This window comes from Passer montanus, unplaced genomic scaffold (assembly GCF_014805655.1).
Source record: "Passer montanus isolate IOZ18808 unplaced genomic scaffold, ASM1480565v1 scaffold1, whole genome shotgun sequence".
Lineage (NCBI taxonomy): Eukaryota > Metazoa > Chordata > Aves > Passeriformes > Passeridae > Passer > Passer montanus.
This window is the reverse complement of record NW_024356504.1, coordinates 18642688-18661385: the sequence shown is the minus strand read 5'-3', so window position 1 is coordinate 18661385 and position 18698 is coordinate 18642688. Positions and strand designations below refer to the sequence as shown.

At 44.2% G+C, this 18698-nt stretch overlaps 1 protein-coding gene across 9 annotated transcripts in view; it reads right to left on the bottom strand.

Moving 5' to 3' along the window:
• KALRN (kalirin RhoGEF kinase) overlaps positions 1-17292 on the bottom strand; it is a 474406-nt gene extending 457114 nt beyond the window's left edge. For all 9 annotated transcript variants that reach the window (XM_039698296.1, XM_039698264.1, XM_039698216.1 and 6 more), the window contains exon 1: positions 16950-17292. In XM_039698296.1, the coding sequence (XP_039554230.1) occupies positions 16950-17022 (73 nt within the window). In that variant the 5' untranslated portion in view covers positions 17023-17292. The remainder of the gene's footprint in view (positions 1-16949) is intronic.
• Positions 17293-18698: the final 1406 nt, after the last annotated feature.

Genomic DNA, 18698 nt, shown 5'->3' with positions numbered 1-18698 from the left:
TTAGCAGATGACTGTTAAAAACAGAGGGCTCTCAAACCTTTTTCCTAGATAAAAAACATTTCATTACTTTTCCCATTCACTCAGCGGAAACAGTGAAAGGAATGGCCCTAAATCTGTTGCCCACACTGAAGTCCTGTGCATTCCCCCAAGGCTGCAGTGCTTGGTGGCAGGGGCAGGAGGGCCACGAGCAGCACAAATCCTGCAGGCTGGGCAGGCAAGAGTAAAGCTCTGCTCAGAGGAGGTTCCATGATGTTGAAGCTTCAAACTCATATTCAAAAAGTCCTGTGAATTTTTCAAAGACACTACATTGGCCTAAATCTATTCCTACTGAACTCAAGGGCTGTTATTTTTTGACAGAAAACTAATTAGGACAATGCTGTCCCATATACTTTGTACTATTTAGCAGATGACTGTTAAAAACAGAGGGCTCTCAAACCTTTTTCCTAGATAAAAAAAAAAAATTCATTACTTTTCCCATTCACTCAGCAGAAAAAGTGAAAGGAATGGCCCTAAATCTGTGGCCCACACTGAAGTCCTGTGCATTCCCCCAAGGCTGCAGTGCTTGGTGGCAGGGGCAGGAGGGCCACGAGCAGCACAAATCCTGCAGGCTGGGCAGGCAGCCCCCAGCTCCAGGGGTCTAATGAGGACTCTTGCCCCAGCTACATCAATAGCTTTCAGCAAACCATTTTCTGCCTCAGTTCCTCACTTTTATGGAGTGGAGATGATGACAGTGTCCTGTGTTTGTAGCTGTTATATGTACTATTTTAAGTGTTATTATTTTACAGAGCTTCTTGTTCACAGCCAATTACCCAACTCTCAGAGGGGAAACTGAGGTACAAAGCAACACTAATTGCCTAGTATCATCCAGCAGGCCAGAGCAGAAGTAGGGTCTTCATCTACAGAATTTTACATTATTCTCTAAACTTATCTACAACCTTGGTATTATACAGCAAAAATTAGCTTGCTGTTTGCCCAGGACTGTCAGATGGCACAATACTTGCTTACTTCTGCTAACACTGCTGTTTAGCTGGCTTGTTGCTCCTGTTCCTGCAGAGAAACATAATATTAGATTTGTAAAATCACACTGTATGTCAAGACACTGTGATGGTAAATGCAGGATTACTGTCTCACTGCAGGCTCCAGCAGCAGGGAAAGCCGGTGATGATGTGGGCTGCTCACGGTCTAACACAAGAAGCTTTAATGATGACAAGAGGAACACAGAACAAGAACACCAAGAGCTTTACTTTTCACAGCAGCAATCTTTTCTCTTAGGATTACTCTAAGGCAAAAAAAAAAAAAATCCTTGCTCTACAATGGATCTGTTTTCACAGCAAGGAGATAGCTGATATTTAAGATGAACAAGAATAACTGAGGAACCTTCTGGTCTGGAATAGATCAGAAGTGGTGAGATGCATAAAATTAGAAGGCTGGATTCCCCTCTCCAAATTATGTTTCACCTGTTTCACCTTACAGAGATGCTGCACTCCTTACCACTTTATGCCCACTTACTGCCTTACTGCTGAGGCATTTCTATGGCAAATGTAACACAATTCTAGTAAATGGAACTTGGGGATATCCACAACTTTAGGGTGGAGATTTCTGGCTGCACCTAGATGCACTGACACCAGATAAGTAAACCTTTAGAAGTATCAATTGAGCTGTCTGTCAGATAAAGCATGCCAGACTTTTCCTTGGGGAGCCTCAGGAAAGTTACAGATGCAGAAGCTCAAGAGCTCTTGTCAGAAGAGCTTGCAACTTGGCTGCTGTATCCTAATTTAACCCTATAAGAACATGACACACAAAACAGCAGGAGACAGCCAAGATATCGGAAGCTCAATTCCAGTTAGCACCACCCGTTGATTTGGGATGCTGGAGACAATCAGTGCCTGCCTTTCCCCTTCTTTTCATAGCAGGAGTTCTCTCACAAGCTTCTTATCAATCAGCATAAGTAAGGAAGCTCTGTCCAACCAACCACTTAACCATTTATTGGAGTTCTTCAATAACAATAACATCATCATAAAATCACATTTTCCAGCTCCTCTCGTGCTGCAGAACGCAGCACACTTTGAGATCTGAAACAATGAGCTGTAACGTGCTGGACCCACGTGCAGCTGGACAGGAAGAGCTGAAGATCCAAGGAGGTTTCCTTTAGGCACAGAGGCTGGGGTGTGACGCAGGGGAAGCCCGTGTGTTCCCGGACGGCTCTGGTAGCAGCCGGGAAGGATGGGGTGCCTGGACATGGTGTCTGCATGTGCTGTTCCTGACACAGCTGCCAGAGACTGTGTTTATTTTACCTTGACTCAAGCAAGGGACATTGTGCAAAGACAAGCAGAGGTGCTAAAAATATGATCTTCACACTGAAGCCCTATGAAAGAGTCACACATACAAATCACCTCTCAAAATGAAAATGCAGCAATTCATGCAGTCAAATTCAGCAACTACTCATGCACACCAACACTGCAAAGCATAACTAGAGGAGAAATGTAGAAAAGAAAGAGTAAAATGTAGCTACCTCAAGAGGAATTTGGGCAAGACATAGAAATGCAACCTTCCTTTCCAGAAATTGCTCAGGGAATGCCTTATTTCACCAACAGCTTCAAAACCATGAAACTCAAGCCTTAACTTCAAAAAAGTGCACTTCTAATATCTAAGTGCCACTTACAGGCTCAAATGGATGGGTGCCAACAACAGAGCCATTAGCACCTACTCATCCATGGAGGCTTTCTATCTAAAAATCCCATTTGTCAGCAGAGTCTCAGCAGGACTTCGTATGATAAAAACCTCCATGACAAGTTCTAAACTTACAAATTAACATATTCATTCACTTATCCATGTGTAAAAGCGTGTCACTTAAACAGCTTTCTTGAGCATCAATACCTAATCCAAGGCCATCCATTACAGCTTTCCATTTGTTCCTGGATTGAGAACCAACTCAAGTTACTTCAGCACAATTGAAATATTGTGTAGAATTATACAACAGAAATACTGAGACAGTTTCAAGAGACTGAATGCAAGGTTTATATTCACTCCTACACGCTGAATGCCTCCTACAAGGAAGTACAAGCCCAGGCTGGTGCCCGCCAAAATCCCACTGTAAAGCTCCTGTGCCACTGATGTTAAGAGGAGCTTTGCAAGGACCTGTCCAGCTGAGGCATCAGGGACTAATGCTGAAAGAGCCCCTAGCTTTCCAGATCAAGGTTGTTCAAATTTCATTCACTGCAGTTGAGAGGTTTGGATATTGGTGTTTTAAAGTCTTAATATAGTACCTGTATCTGTAAATCTATAACAAAGTTAAGGATGAATCTTATGTAAATTCTTGCATAAAATCTTTGGTCATAGAGGATTTTAAAATATTTATTTAAGATATTCAAAATAGGCATAATAATGTTTCATAAAAGATGACAGACCCAACCCCCAACTGCCAGTGCTTGAAGGGAAACAGGACAGCCAAGAAACTTCAATGTAACAAGTTTTTATTTACGTCAGCATAAGATCTGCAACTTTGCACTACTGGCACACAGGACAAGTAGGACTGAGAATGGAGAGAATAATTTGGTACTGTCTGACACAATAAGCAAACAGGATTGCAGTGGCAGAATAGCACACATGGACACTCCTGTGGGTCCAGGCTGCAACAACATAACACGTGGGTGCTCAACACCAGTTCAGATCAGGTCATAAAATCCAATTCATCAAAATAACCTTTTAAAAATAGATTGCTACACTTGGCTTCCTCTGGAATCTAACTTATTCAGGCTCCTGCCTGAGCCACTGTTTGCAAGGTGTCCTCACACCAAAAGGAAAAGTAATGTCTAGGGAGGTTTAAATGCAGTTCCTGGAACACTTCTCAGGGAAAATACGGACAGAGATTTGAAGAGCAAAAAGGGAGCCAAGAGAGGAGATCTCTCCAGAAGTCATTAGCTGCAGCTGATAACATAATTGCATGTCAGATTTTAAAAAAATAACCAAAAAAAAAAAAATTTTAGTCCTGCTTGCACTTTTAGTCTGCCCTCCATGCTATCCTATTAGTTTCAAGATTTTTAGTTTAAACTGTATAAAGTCTCTGTCTTGACCATTTTACCTTCACCCACTCCGCGTGCAAACAGAGGTCACTGCAGATCCCTGGAGCAGAACAACAGGCAAAGGAGCTATAGGCTCCCCCCACAGCACTCTCTCATTCAGTACAACTAATTGGAGGCCCATTTGGATTGGAGCCATCTAGAAAACAGAGCCAGGGCATGGGTTGGTTACTTTTTGTCTTGAGGGGCACAAAACCAAACACAGAATTCAAGGTGCCTCACCAGTGTGAAGTACAGGGCATCAATCACTTCCCTGGTCCTGCTGGCTGTGGCAGCACACATCCACAGCTGAGACAGCCACAATACAGAGTATCTCCCTACAATTTCAGAAGGCTTCAAGCCATACAGAATAACACCAGACCACTTCAGAAACCTTCAAGCATCTACCCTCCTTGTTCTTTAGCCCAACCTTTCAGACCCCTCATGTTCATGCACTGCACCCATGTGCCCTCTGTTCCCTTTGGTTTTTGGTCAGTGCCCCTGGGCACTCCAGGGCTCATTGCTGTCAGTGCTGCTCACTTGATTTTCACAGCTGCACCCACTGGGCATGAGGCTTGGCCACAGTTACCACAAACTGTGCACCTACACTGGCCATGCTATTTCTGACACAAGCCAGGATTCCACTGACCTCCTTGGCTCCCTGGGCACACTGCCAGCTCATGGCAGCTCTCAAGATCTGTGCTTTGCACTGGTAGCTAGAAAGGAGCTGATAACACATCTGTGTTTTGGCTACTGCTGAGCAGTGCTCACAGCACCAGCACTGTCTCACATTCCCTCCCTCACCAGCAGGCCTGAGAAACGACATATCCAGGACATCAAACATCAGACCCAAATAAACCAAAGGGATATTCTATACTGTATCATGTCTGCTCAGCAATAAAAGCTAGAGAAAGAGGAGAGGGGGTCATTTGTTATTTACAACTCTTGTCTTCTGGAGCAACCATTATGCACACTGAAGCTCTGCTTCCTAGGAATTGGCTTTACATTGCCTGCTTATGGGAAGCAGACATTAAAACATTTGGTTTTTCCTTGCTTCCATGTCCAGACTTTGCTTTTTCTTTATCAAGCTGCCTTTATCTTGATCTGTGAGGGGCTTTTTTTCATCTTATCTTTTCCCCCCTAGCCTGAAGAGGAGAGTGACAGAGTGGCTTGATGGACACCAGCCAAAGTCAACCCACTAAAGGCATTTATAGGGGGAAGAGAGCTCCCACATGAATCTCTACAGGCCTCAGACTGATGATCGTTGCCTTTGCTATACCTCCCACGGCTTCTGTCCCTGAAGATAACTTCCAAAGAGGAAACTTTCCTTTGTCTACATATTCTCAAAGGAAGATGCAATGTGACTTTCTGTGCGTGAAAACTACTCTTTAGAGTAGTGCCTAATTAGAAGTCTCTGCACTTGTCTCATTCACATGTTACACAGAGAACATTACTGGGCAAACATAAGTGGGGTGTGCAGTCAAAGAAGGCCACAGGTATTTATCCTGCCCTGGACAATGCCACATTAAGCAAACATTTGGAATAGTAACACACATGTTCTACATTTGCTAGATACAGTCCAAGAGGAAAATGTACAAGGAAAAATGAGACCAAGAAAAGGAAATCATATACTGGTTATAGCTCCATTAAAGTTGACTGTGGGGAACCAGTCAGGAGGTACCCTCCTGTGCCCCAACTAACTAACATGCTCACGGAACACATTCCCAGCACAAAACTCTATGGCAGGTGGAACTTTTTTAATAATATGTCATTACATTTCTCTTACATTTAGTATTTAACAGATGTAACTTTCACAGCAGCACACTCATTACCAAAAAGGCACAGGGACCTCACCAAACAGTGAGCAGAATGGACTCAGAGCCCAAGTGCCTTCTGTCAGCATTTTACACAAAGACTGCAAAACTCAAAAGAGTGTTCTGAAATGCTGTGTATTCTTTCTAATTACTGTTATCTCCGTTACCACTGCACACCAAGAGGAGCTGAGGATGGCTGAGCCATGCAAAGAAATTACTGTTCACGCTGCTGAATGTCAAACACTTCTTGATTTTGGAGGTGGATGCTGTTGAAACTTGCCCTTTGTCTACCTGAGAAAGAACCTACCATCCATTGGGTTTGAACTATTGCAAATGAGCATTATAAGTCCTCCAGGCTGAAACATCATGATGGAGCTGAAGCAGGAACAAACACTGAAATCAATCCCAATTACAGCAACCAGGTCTAAGCTTTCAGTAACATCTTACTGCACAGCTCAATGATGAAGACAACCAGCTATAAAAAAAATAAAATTTTCCTATTGTAAGGATTTATATGCTGGGAAGTGTTATTTTTACAAACTCCCATTACCACATGGATCAGTTTCAATTGATTTAAGCTCATCCAATCAACGAGGTTTCCCCTCCAGTTTTAGCGTCAGAGGTGTTCTAAACCAAGACACTCTTAAAAACTTTCTCCCGGCTCAAATAGTTCAAGACAGTCTCATTAGGGATTTGACAAATAACCTGAAGCAGCAGACAGATTACAGACTAGCAGGAATGTGTAAGAGATAGCTGACCTATTTAACAGTCCAGCACACTTTGGAGCAGGACTGAGTTGAATGGGGGCAAGATGTTAACAGGAGATTCACACACCTTAGATCTAAGTCCTTCAAGCTCACAAGATCATTACTATTTACCCGGTAGGCCTAACTTTCTCCTTCGGACTAAATTTACCTGAACGCTTCAGACTGACTCAATTAGCATCACTCCTGAACTCTCTGCCTCGGCACAGAAAAGCAGAACAGGAAAGTTAAATTGCTGCAAACAGAGTGGCAGTCAGATCCAAGGAGGTCGTCTCTCCATGACATGTTTCTGTGAACAAGAGGCATTAAACATGAAGCAGAACATGTGAGGATTTTGGCTCTGTGTCTTCACTTCATATGGAAATGCCTTCTCTTCACAGCATCAAAGCAAGGCGGGCATCTGGTGCACCACTGTTAAAAGACTGTAGTGTGATAATAACAGCCTTCAATGGTGAGGGACACCTAGAAGAGAAAATCTTGCTACTTTTCCTTTGTCATAGTTCCTGGGCTGCCTTACCCAGTCTGAGTATGGAACATGCACAGGCTTTGCCTGTTCTTTGCCTGTTCCTTCCTTTCACTATGCAGCCAGGCAATCTTGCTGTTTTTTCTCTAGTGTCAGAAAACCTACCTTTGGCTTTCTACATCCCAAAAGCTACAACTCCAATCAAACCTGTTATTGTGTCATTCCTGTGATTTCCTCTGGCTTCTGACCTTCCCCACACTGACATCTGCTTCCCTTCCACAGAGGATGCAGGCTGTGATCCCTTTCTCAGCTAAGTGCCCTCCAATTCTGAAGTGCTCTGTTAGGTAACTTTATTACATTCTTCCATGCTTTCCCTACAGTTTTCTCATTTCTTCCCTATCTTTCTGCTTGTACCATATTCTCATGCATTTCTTCTGCTCTGCAGCCAGTGCTTGACTCTGTAACTCCTCAGACCTGTCCTTCAGACATGTTTAAAAACAAAAGCAAAACATGAATCTTTGGTTAAATGAAATCGCAGTCTACTTGACAGCTTTTGTTATAAGCACTCAATGGCAAGGATCATATTTTTGTTCAGTGTTCATGCAGGATCTGTTTCAGGAGGAACTAATCAGTGATTGAGACAGCAATACAAATACTAAACCCTGGTAGAGAACCATCATAGCATTATGACAATATCGTAGGTCCTACAGGAGGACAACCCAACTGGACATTTTATTGCATTCACTCACAATCTTTTGAATATTCTCAAGCATCTACAGCTTCAAAAGCTGTGCAGACTGACAGGTACAGCACTTGAATGGCCTGCTGAAAACCAAAGGCAACTCACTGAAAGTTTTCATCTGGTGTCTCCACTAAACTTGTCCCGTGGGAAAAGACAGTAGTCTTCACTGTAGTAAACAGTTGAAAAGAAACACAGTCCAGATATTTCATAGAAAGTAAATCTGCTTCCACAGAGAACTGCATATTTCTTGCTAGCTATTATTTTTAACCTCTTGCAGATTTATTTTTACTACAATTTAAATGTATCTGTTATATGCCATAACATTATTATTATGGGAGACACTAAAATAGCAAAGTATTCTAGGCACTTGATAGCATTTTACAGAACAGGGAATTACAGCCAGCAATGACTCGACTGCTGCTCACTGCAGTAGCCACCAATGCTTGTGACACCCTCCCTTTTAGCCTTACTTCCCATAGCTCCTCTGTGGAGTTACTCCCAAAGTTGTTTAACTGGTTGGGGAGAAGGAGGGGGGCAGCAAGAGGAAAAAAAGAACTAAAATTAATCTAAGTATTAGGATAAACTTCGGATTTCTGCTGCCAGGCTGTGGACACAGCTTTGGGCTCACAGCCCACAGCCTGAAGCCATCGGCTAAACCTACACATCTCATACCAAAACTTACCTGGGATACTTTAGAATCAGAGAAGAGTTTGCACTGAAAGGGCCCTTTAAAAGTCATCTAGTCCAACACCCCTGCCACAAGTAGGGACATCTTCCACTGCCTCAAGTTACTCAGAGTCCCATCTAGGCTTCCAGGAGTGCAGCATCCACTACTTCTCTGGGCAAACAATTTGAGAGTTTTATCATCCTCCTCATAAAAAAATCCTTCCTTATCTCTACTCTGAATTTACTCTTTTTTACTTTAAAAATGATGCACCCTGTTTTATTTCAACTGATCCTTTTCTGGGCCTTCTCCAGCTCTCTCAGCCTTTCCTCACAGAACAGGTGTCCAACTTCTCAGAATCAAATTGGAACCAAGGCTTTAGTTTCGATTTTCACTAAACTGTTTTAAATAAGCAAAAGTTTGCGCAAGGGTCTCAGGTTTTGTCTTTATAGTGCATGCTCTAATAAGACCAAGGAAATATATTTAAATAAATAAATTCCATCTTTGATAATCAGCTTAGCTTTCCAGTGTTCCAACACTGAGGAACATCTCTTCTTATTAAGTCAAGCTATGGTAGATCATAACTTTCCACTCCCAGCACACACAGCTGGTAAAGCTCTTTGTGTTCAGCTTGGATGCTGTTTGGCACAACAGTCTGACATTGACTTACAAGACCAATGAAAAATATGCACTGCTAATTTTCCTAAGTGCCATGCCAGCGCCTTTGGGGGCCATGCATTCACCTACCTTCCCATACAGTAACAGGATTTGCTCCCAGCTAATAAAGCAGGCTTCACATCAGCCAAGGAAATACTTTAGTTAGGATGTCCTCCTTCTTCATTACTGAATGATATATTCATGGTAAAGCAATAAAGTTGATGCCATCTTTAAATATATTTTTTTTGTAATGTGGGGGATACAAGCCACTAATCTCTGCAGATCTCCTTTTTCTCCCCCATTGCCCCCGTGGTTTATCATGTCCAATTAGCCATCTGCCATGCCCGAACTGCCACACAAAGGAAGGCCCCTCTCCTGCGCCGCAGCCCATCAGCGGGGCTATTGTCCCTGCTGACAAACAAGAATCAGACACTATTGTTTCCAGCTGACGATGCTGCTCCCAAAGTAGGCTGCCAGTTGCCACTAAAACAGCGGGAGCACCAGGGTACCCTCCAGGAGCCAGGAACCATGCCAGCAGCACCGATATTACCGGGGAACCTATACAAAGCACTTCTTGAGATATATACATATACATATAGAGAGATATTTTCTGATTTCAGGTGACAAACCAACCCGGGCCAACTCCTGCCCTTTCTATGGCAGTTGCACTGGAGCATGCCTGACCCGCTGCCTTTATTGCTTCACCTGGCAAAGAAAGGGTCACAATCCCCAGAAGAGAACAACATCTTAGAGTCAAATCTTTCCTTGTTATGTTTTTATTATTATCATCATTTTAAAGATAAGGCAAACCTTCCTAAACTATGAAAAGTCAATAGCTATTTCTCACAAGGCATGGCTTCTACCACTTCAGCACAGCTAATTCCACACACCAAAACTACCCTCCCCCCATCCAAAAAAATTTTTTAAAAACATGAAAACTCCACCATGTCTACATGGGTACTAATTATGTAACAAGGTTAATTTAATTTCTCTCACAAACAACATATATTCGCCCTTTTTCTCAAGGCCACTTCACTAAAAGAAATGACCAGAGCAGCTGGTCTGCCAGTCACCAAGATGTTAAATTGAAGATCATTTCCTCTTATTATTCTCAGCAAAGCATGATGTGACCTTACACTAAAAACTACAGTCTGCCTAATTATGGTAGTTTTGTTCCATCAGTGAAACTGAAATGCTGGTTCATATAATTAGGGTTATTAAAAAAGGAATTTCATTTTTAGTTTTAAAGGTAATTTGTTGCCTTGAAGTTGAAATGCAACAAATTAGACCTATGTACCTGAATGTTTTCATTTTGTGTGATTTAAAAGAAACAAAAAACACTCCTAAATTTTAGTAAGAAAGCCACATGTTGATAAGAGACAAAGAACCCCAATAAACCACAATTAATTCCAGGCATTAATTAATGAAAATGTGCAAACAAAATGAATATTTATATTTAAAAGCAGAAACAGAATTATCTTCTAAGCCCTTGATTAAGTAACAGAAATTACTTAAACTTCAACAAATGTTTTAAATGATATTCAACACTTCAGCAATGAACATGCATAGTTTCAATACATCACTTTGAATGTTCACTGAATAGTTCAAAATAAAATCAATTAGAACCAGCTGAAACTAATGTGAATCCACAGTAATCACATAGGTTAATGACTTTCATAATGACTTATAAACAGGGGAAAGCCTTTGCCCTGGATTCAAACACAAGGATCAGTCTGAATCAAATATGAAATACAACTTGAAAACTTAGATATTTTGCTGAAATGTTACTCCATTCCTAGCACAAAATGCTCTAAATCCCATTTCAACACACTGCAGGCCACATATCACACAGGTGACTGACTTAAACCTAGATTTACAATTGCCATTGCAGTGCCTGGGCCAAGTTCTGTTTTCAGTTACATCTGTGAAAACTCCCAAGAAATTCCTCTGAAGTTCTCTGGATCTGTACAGCAGTAACACAATCCATCCTAGAAGCAAGTGGGAAAGAAATAATTCAAAATATTATGACTTCTTTTTTTTACAGTCCTTTACACTTTAAGGCTCTCCGTTCAGACAATCATATTTGACTTCTCTTTTCATATTCAGCTCTCTTTTGTAAAACATGTATTGGAATATTCCCTGTTATTCTTGCCAGATTCTCTAAGCAAATTCCCCAAGTGGCAGAGTCCCTTCAGTTAAACACAGGGTGTGTGAGCCATGCAAGGCTGTAAAACAGGAGTTGTTTATCCAAAGAAATATTAAAAGCAGGACACCAGTCCAAATCAAACAAAAGCACAAATACCTCTAAGTCGTTTCATGACTTCAAGTTCCAGCTGTAAAAGGCACAGCACTATGGGTTTATAAGGCCTAATACTCCGTAAGTATTTTCTTTGATGTAACTATGAAGTACTTAAAACACCACTGGGTACTGTATGGTACATGTCACCATGGAGCAATAAAGCTGCTCTACATCCATAATCAGCCTTTCCAGAGACTGTAAGGTCACAGCAGCTGAAACAACAGAATACTTCATTCCCAGCCTTCAAGAGGCCCAGAGCACCTGTGCAGCCAGAGGATTCCCTAAAAGGCTCTTAATGTGGGGGTGTGCCTGGAAATTACAGCAAAGAAAACCCATCAAACCCATCAAAGCCGCTCCCATTTTTAAAACCTCATGTTACCCCAGCAGGTTATTATTATGAGACTTGATAAAATTCAGTATGGGAGGCAGGTGGTAGGAAAGAGTGATAGTTATATTTGCCTGGCCAGGTTGGATGCTCACTTGTATCCAAGCCACTCATCATTCCAAGACTCACACAGCCATCTAAGTCCACATGTAAAAGAGTCACAAGCACCAGGAGGGTTCCCCTTTTGTGATGACTACAGGATTCTTCTTTTTTTCTTTCAGAATTCCAACCCAAAAACACAGTGTAGGCAACAGGCTCTCCCCCATAATCTCTGTCGGTGCCATATCAAGACTTATTACAGTGTCTGTGAATTTTACTGATGTCTGTGTTTAAAGCTCACGTTCCCTATTGCACCTTGACCTAGAAATCAAGAATTGTGAACTTCAGTACAGATGAGCTCTGAACAGAAGCTGGGTGTGAAAGGCCCCTCCTTCCTCTGGAAGTAATGACGTTCAACATTAATTGAATTAATATCAAATAGGGTAAGTATCTTCCGACTGGCCTGTAACACAATGCAATCTCATCCAGAATAAACACATTGTAACTATCAGATATCATTCCTGCTGCCCTGTACATACTTCTGCGTGAGAAGGAAGGAAGCAGTATGAGAAAGAAATGCTCCTCTGAACATAAATCATTCATTTAAATTGCTCCCTTCCAGCATCAGACAAAAAGAGCTCTTTCTTTTTTGACACAAGATCCCACAATCTAGCAGTTTCTGCCCCATTTCTTGACAGCACCTGCATGGCAAGAGGAAAGAGGACAGTCATTCCCACTAACACCTCTTGAGTCACCTCTGTGTCCTTTCCCATGTCTACATGAAAATTCCTGAAGTAGCAGATCTGCCCGAGTCTGAGGTGGAAGAGATGGGACAACCACAGGGCAGAGCCACACAACCTTCCCCATGCACTGGCGAGGTTTGGGGGAACCTGGGTTCCCACCTGTAGTAAAACAGCAACTCCTCACCCACGTCAATCACACGAAAAAATAAAAACCACCTACACTACATAATAAAGAAAGAAAACAACAAAATTCATATTCCTAACAGGATCAGAGGTCAAACCCTCCAGAGCATGGTACAGATTTTGATTAAAAGCAACGCCTCAAAGAACACAAGAGCTTTCCAAATGGTAGGACAGACCTGACAGTCTTTTCTGCAACAGAGCCTCCTTTAACAGCACACATTACCAGACCAGGCCTTATGAATTATAAAGTCTCAAGGTAAGGAAGCCAGGCATCACACAAACACCTCACCCCAGCGACAACTCAATTGGATCAATTTACCTGCTCTACAAGGAGACACTTGAGTCCATCAACCTCAAGGAGCACTTCTCTGCTGACATCATTTCAAGCACATCTTTTGATCAAACAGCCTGGCCAATGCCAATCATTTTAAAGTTATTTAACAGCAGAACTGCCAGTCACTTGTGCACAAATGAACAACACTAGAAGTATAGCTGGCTGAAAAGCTGAGAGCAAACAGAATAATTCATTGCATCCAAAGGAGATGGAATAACATCAATTTTCAACTCACAGGAAGTATCAATGACAAAGTTGGCATCTTCATATCAGACATAATCAATGTTATACTTAAGTGCCAGAAAAATAAATTAGAAAATAAAACAGTACCTGCTAGCACATGAGAAATATTGATGACTACTTGTGCTAGTAATTGGTAGTTTGCTAAATTGTACTGTCACTGACGTCTATAAATATTTAAAATTTGGTAAAGAATTTCCTTATGTGTTTCACCCGTATATCCAAAACACACTGCAGAAATTACTGAAGCTTAAGCAGGAAGCTAAAGCTTTCTCTGTGTGTCTGTATTCAAGGGATATCTCTTATTTGTACACTTAAAAAGTGACTTAGTTTATGTTTGAAACTGTATTTGGATTCCATTCCACCCAATAAAAAAGTTTCAGTACACATTTAATACAGACGATTAAAGATTCCAGAGAACATGGGCATATTTCACCTGTCAAAAAAACAGACTTAGGAAACTTGGTAAGGCATACCTAGGCATAGATTTGGGTTTTCACTCAAACAGAAGCGACACACATCATGCAGAAATTGCTGCTACAATTTAGCAGATGGTGTTATCCTAGAAATCAGAGCTGGAGACAGCAATAGCAATTTCTGCCCTTCATGTCCCTCTGTCTGCTAATTTTTATCCCAATTACATGGGATTGATTCTCTAAAAGAGTATTCCTGAATTTCTTACTGCATATATCAGATGGTGAAAATTAGAATAGTCCCTTTCCTGCTGGACTTCAGGGAGGCTTTCACTGACTGCCAGCATCAACTACACAGCTGTTATAAATCTACCTTTTTCCTAAAAGTTACTCCTAGTTCTCATCAGTGTAATCACGAGAACAGACCTTCCTTTATTACTTCATGTTAATTTCTTCAGTTTGCCTTTCGAGGTACAGCTCAGAAACCTGCTATCTCAGGTGTTCCCACTACGAGGGACGGGTACCGCGACTGTTTGGGTGCTGCTGGAGGAGCTGCCGTGTGAGCGGCGCCACTCCCAGCATCAGCCTCCTCTGCCGGTACCAGGGAGCAGCCTATCGATCCTCCCGGCTCAGTGCAAAGCCCAGCTGCTTGCTAAAAGCCTCCGAGAGAGGTTTAGTTGTTTTGACTCTGTTTTTTTAAACAAATGATGAGTTCGTGCTTTTTCATGTGGTAACTGTGAATTTGGGAAGAGTTTAGGCTGTTCAGTATAAGCTTGGGTTATCAGAGCAGCTAATCTCTAAACCATATACACTCATGTTTTATTTGATGTGAGCATGTAAGACAATGGTTACCCTTTACAAATCCAGAACACAAATCAGGACAAGGTACAGAAAGAAAAAATCTAGTATCAAGGGAAAAAGAATGCTGAGGAAATGCAGGTCTCTGTAGCTATTACACATCAGACCCCATCTCAGTCCTTACTCAGACAGGATCACTGTTGTCAGCCTGAGAGGTGTGGGAGTCAGTTGTGTCCTGGCTACGATTGCTCTCCCAAGCCCCACATGAGCTGTTCTCTCCACCATCCTTTGAACCCAACTTCACACAGCAGCACAACAGCAGTGCACAAACTCACAAGTAAAAAGGCCCCAAACAACTCAGAGAACCAACACTGTCATTTCACACAAGTCATACCTGTGCTCGTGCTTTCCCCATTTCTCAGGGACTAATTACTGATAGCCAAAATTAATTACTAATAGTCTGGGGGTTTTTTTCCACATCATCATTTTGGACACAAGATGCTACATAATGATACAGAAACATTCTTCCTTGTTGAAGCTGAAGGCGAAGCAGACAAGCATCAAGGATGGCCTATGCATATATGCTTCAGTGCAAGGACAGGACCTGGGCACCTCTCCCAAGCCCAGTTCCTGTGATTTTGTTTCCTCGAGAAGCAGAAGTGTTAGGAGACTCTCTGAAATGTCTGGGCTAAATGTATAATGCAGGTTAGAAGTGTGTTCACAGATCTACAGGTAAAATTTAAGGTGAAGGAGGCAGCTTGGGAGAAATGTCTTACCACATGGCTCCCTGTGCTTTCCTCTCATTTAGGAATACTTTTTTATATAAGCTAGACAGATTTAACTCTCTCCAAATTCAATTCTGCTAACATGCTTGCATTGAGAAGGCAGCGTCACAGAGAAATGATTCAGCTCTGGGTGAAGGAGGGGAGAGAGTGAAAAGGTAGGGAGGAACCTTAATTAACACATTCCTTTTAAAAGGAAAATTGGTGGGTTGTTTTTCTTTTCTTTTTTCTAACAAATCTGTCATTGTTGAGACTGAGGAAATTATCGTGTAACTAGGTAGGCTATCAACAGGCAAATATCCTATGGCTTAATGACTTGTGGATCATAAGATACACACAGCCAGACCTTATTATCCTTATCCTCTAGATCAAAGGGTTTTCACATAAATGGGGTGCAGTCTACCATAGCAGGGAGCTGCTGCAGGCCTTCAGGATTTTACTTCTTTAAAGTTTTGGTGATTACATAATCGCTTTTTTGTAACTGGAGCTCAAAGCATTGTGTGTAGCTAATGAGCAGGTAGAAGAAGGAAAACAGCTGAAAAGCAGTCTTGACAAACAGCTGTGGCAGTGTCAGTCCTAGCCCAAAAGGGTCAATCCCCTTATGAAACAAGTACTTAATCCTTTACAATTTTTAATTAAAAATCTACCAAAACTATAAAACTTTCTTAAGATTTTTGATGGGGGAGGAAGCAAGGGAGAAGAGGGGGGTGTGTCATGCAGACCACAAGTTGCTTCAGTTGAGATGCTCATCCTGTGCAAAGCCATGTTTCAGAGCTGGGGGCTCCCATACAAACACCACCTCACAAACGAGTGCTGCACCGGGGACCCCAGCACGTACCCATTGCCCACAGCATTTAATTAACCACTGCTTCATTAGCAAAGGCTCCCTACGCTCCCTTACAGTCCAGCTACACTTTGGCTACACTTCAGCATCCGCTGAATCGGGAGAGTGAAACCCAGGGCTGTCACCCAGCCCGGAGCTCCTTAGCGAGCCCGTCTCCGCGCGGTCAGCATCCCCGGCCGGCAGCGGGGCCGCGGCGAGCGCTGCCCAGGGCGCCTCTGCGCTCCCTCACTGCCCACCCGAGGGCGGCAGGGGTAGCGCCCGGCGCTTCGCCCGGCTGGAGCGGGGCAGGCAGCCAGCTCCGCTTCCAAATACCAGCCGGTACCCGGGTGGCCGCCGCCGCCCGGGGCGGGGGCCCGCCGGGGCCCAGCCGGCGCCCAGCCGGCGCTGCTTGCCGCGGGGGTGACAACGCGACAGCACTCCCCGAGCATCCCCGCGGGGCTTTTGTGCCTGCTTGGGGCGGGGGCCTGGCCGGTCCTCTCCCGAGGCGGCGGGAGCGCAGCCCTGCGGTAGCATCCTCCCAGGGGCGGGAGGGGCGACGGGGCCACGGGCGCACCGAGGGGCTGCGGCGGACAAAGCGAGGAGGCAGGCGGGGACCCCCTCCATCCCATCCTCTCCTCTCCCCGCGGCTCCGCTGCTAGCGGTGCCCGCGCCGCAGCCGCCAGCCCCGCATCCCGCGGCGGAGGCAGGGCCCGGCGCTGCCCTGGCCCCTTCCCCGCGGCTCCCCTACCTGTTCGGAAGAAAGCATCCACCTCGGAGTCAGGGACAGCGCCTTCCTCCGCCGCCCCTTCGGCGGGATTCATGGCTGGGGGAGAGGCGGCGGCGAGCCCGGCGGCTGGTAATATCCAGTGAGTTAGGGAGGAGGAGAGCCGAGAGAGAGAGAGAAAAAAAAGAGGGAGGGAGAAGAGGGAGGGAGGGATGGAGGCGCGTTCAGCTGCGAGCCCAGCCGAGCGCCGTTCGGATCATCCCTTCCGCGGTGCCTGCGGGGCGGCTGCCCCGGGGCTGGGCTGCGCTGCCCCCGGGCTGCGCTGGGCGGTGCGGCCGGGGCGGGGTGCCGGGCGGCGCCCCCCGCCGCCGGGGCAGCCCCTCTGCGGGGCGCGGCCGCTCCGGGCGGGGCGCGCCGGGCACAGGTGCGGGCACGGACGCCCCGCGGGGCTCCGGAGGGAATTTTTGTTTTATTCCCCACCCCTGTAAGCTCCGCAGGCGTGTGGCTGTGCATCCCCGGGCTGCACCGCTGCCATGCCTCCCCTCTGATGAACAGCCGCGGGGGCACGGCGCGGCGCTCGGGTGTTAGACGGGCAGGTACTCGGGGGGCGAAAGTGAACGCTGATGTGGTTATACGGACACAAAATATTGTTCTTTGTTTTGGGCTTGGGTGGAGGAGTTAGGGGTTTTTTTATGATCAGGAGCTGTTGGGCACGATTGCTTTGGAAACGCTCAGCGAAACTGCACGTTGTTGCAGGTATGCCTTCATATTTTATTCTTTACAGTCCTCGGTGACTAGAGAGCCAAAAAGGAGTTTGGAAAGCCAAGATCCTGGTCCCAGCTCAGACATTGATTCTGCTTGCTAAATGACTTTGAAATCTCTACTGTAGCTCCAATATTTGTGATTTGGGACAATAATTGTCTCAAAAGGAGTGCTGTGAGGAATACTTGTTTGTACTTTGTTAGCCACTGAGTTAAGTGTTCTTCCCTGAGCCCAGCTATCATGATTTCAAGCACAGACAGCCAGATATAGATGAAGACAGATGTTTGCCATTTGGGCACTTTCCTTTCCTGTTCACCTATTTGAAGTTTCCCCAGCTCCTCATTCTTCTATGATCACATAACAGCTCTAAAATGAGCTTAAGGAAAAATGTTGCTTTTTCACCTAACCACCACTGTAAAACAGGAATGTTACTCTCACATCTCACAGTTGTTCATCTTTGCTTCCTCTACCATTAGAAAGAAAAAGCAACTGTTGGTGTGATGATCCCTCCGGCTATGTTACCCTTGGATAACCCATCCTTACTGCAAAATCCCATCCATCACTCTCAAGAACAGCAGTCTTTTAGCCAGAACATCCCCATGGCCTCACTGTCTTTATCCTTTAGGGGTAATGCCTAATCATCACTCATTTGCCACTGAAAATCTCTGATGTTTAAGAGACTCGAGGACAAAACCTCTCCAAACCTCCAGCATGGAGAGATGCACTGGAGGACTTCAAAAGAGATATCAGTCTAGTTCATCTTAAGGAAGAAAATACTTTGTCTAGAAGTGTCAGAGCCAACTGATTGTAAGTGACACTGTTTGGATCAGTTCTCAATCCACAGGTAGTTTAGCAACTGAGGCTAGCAGAACATTTTCTGTTTCAGCCCAGATTATTTTAGATGCCCGAGGAGCATGGATTTCCTCCACCTGATCTCTTCTCAATAGAACATAAGGGAAGGCTGGATTTGGATGTATATCACACTGCAGAAATTTAACTGTCAGAAGGGTA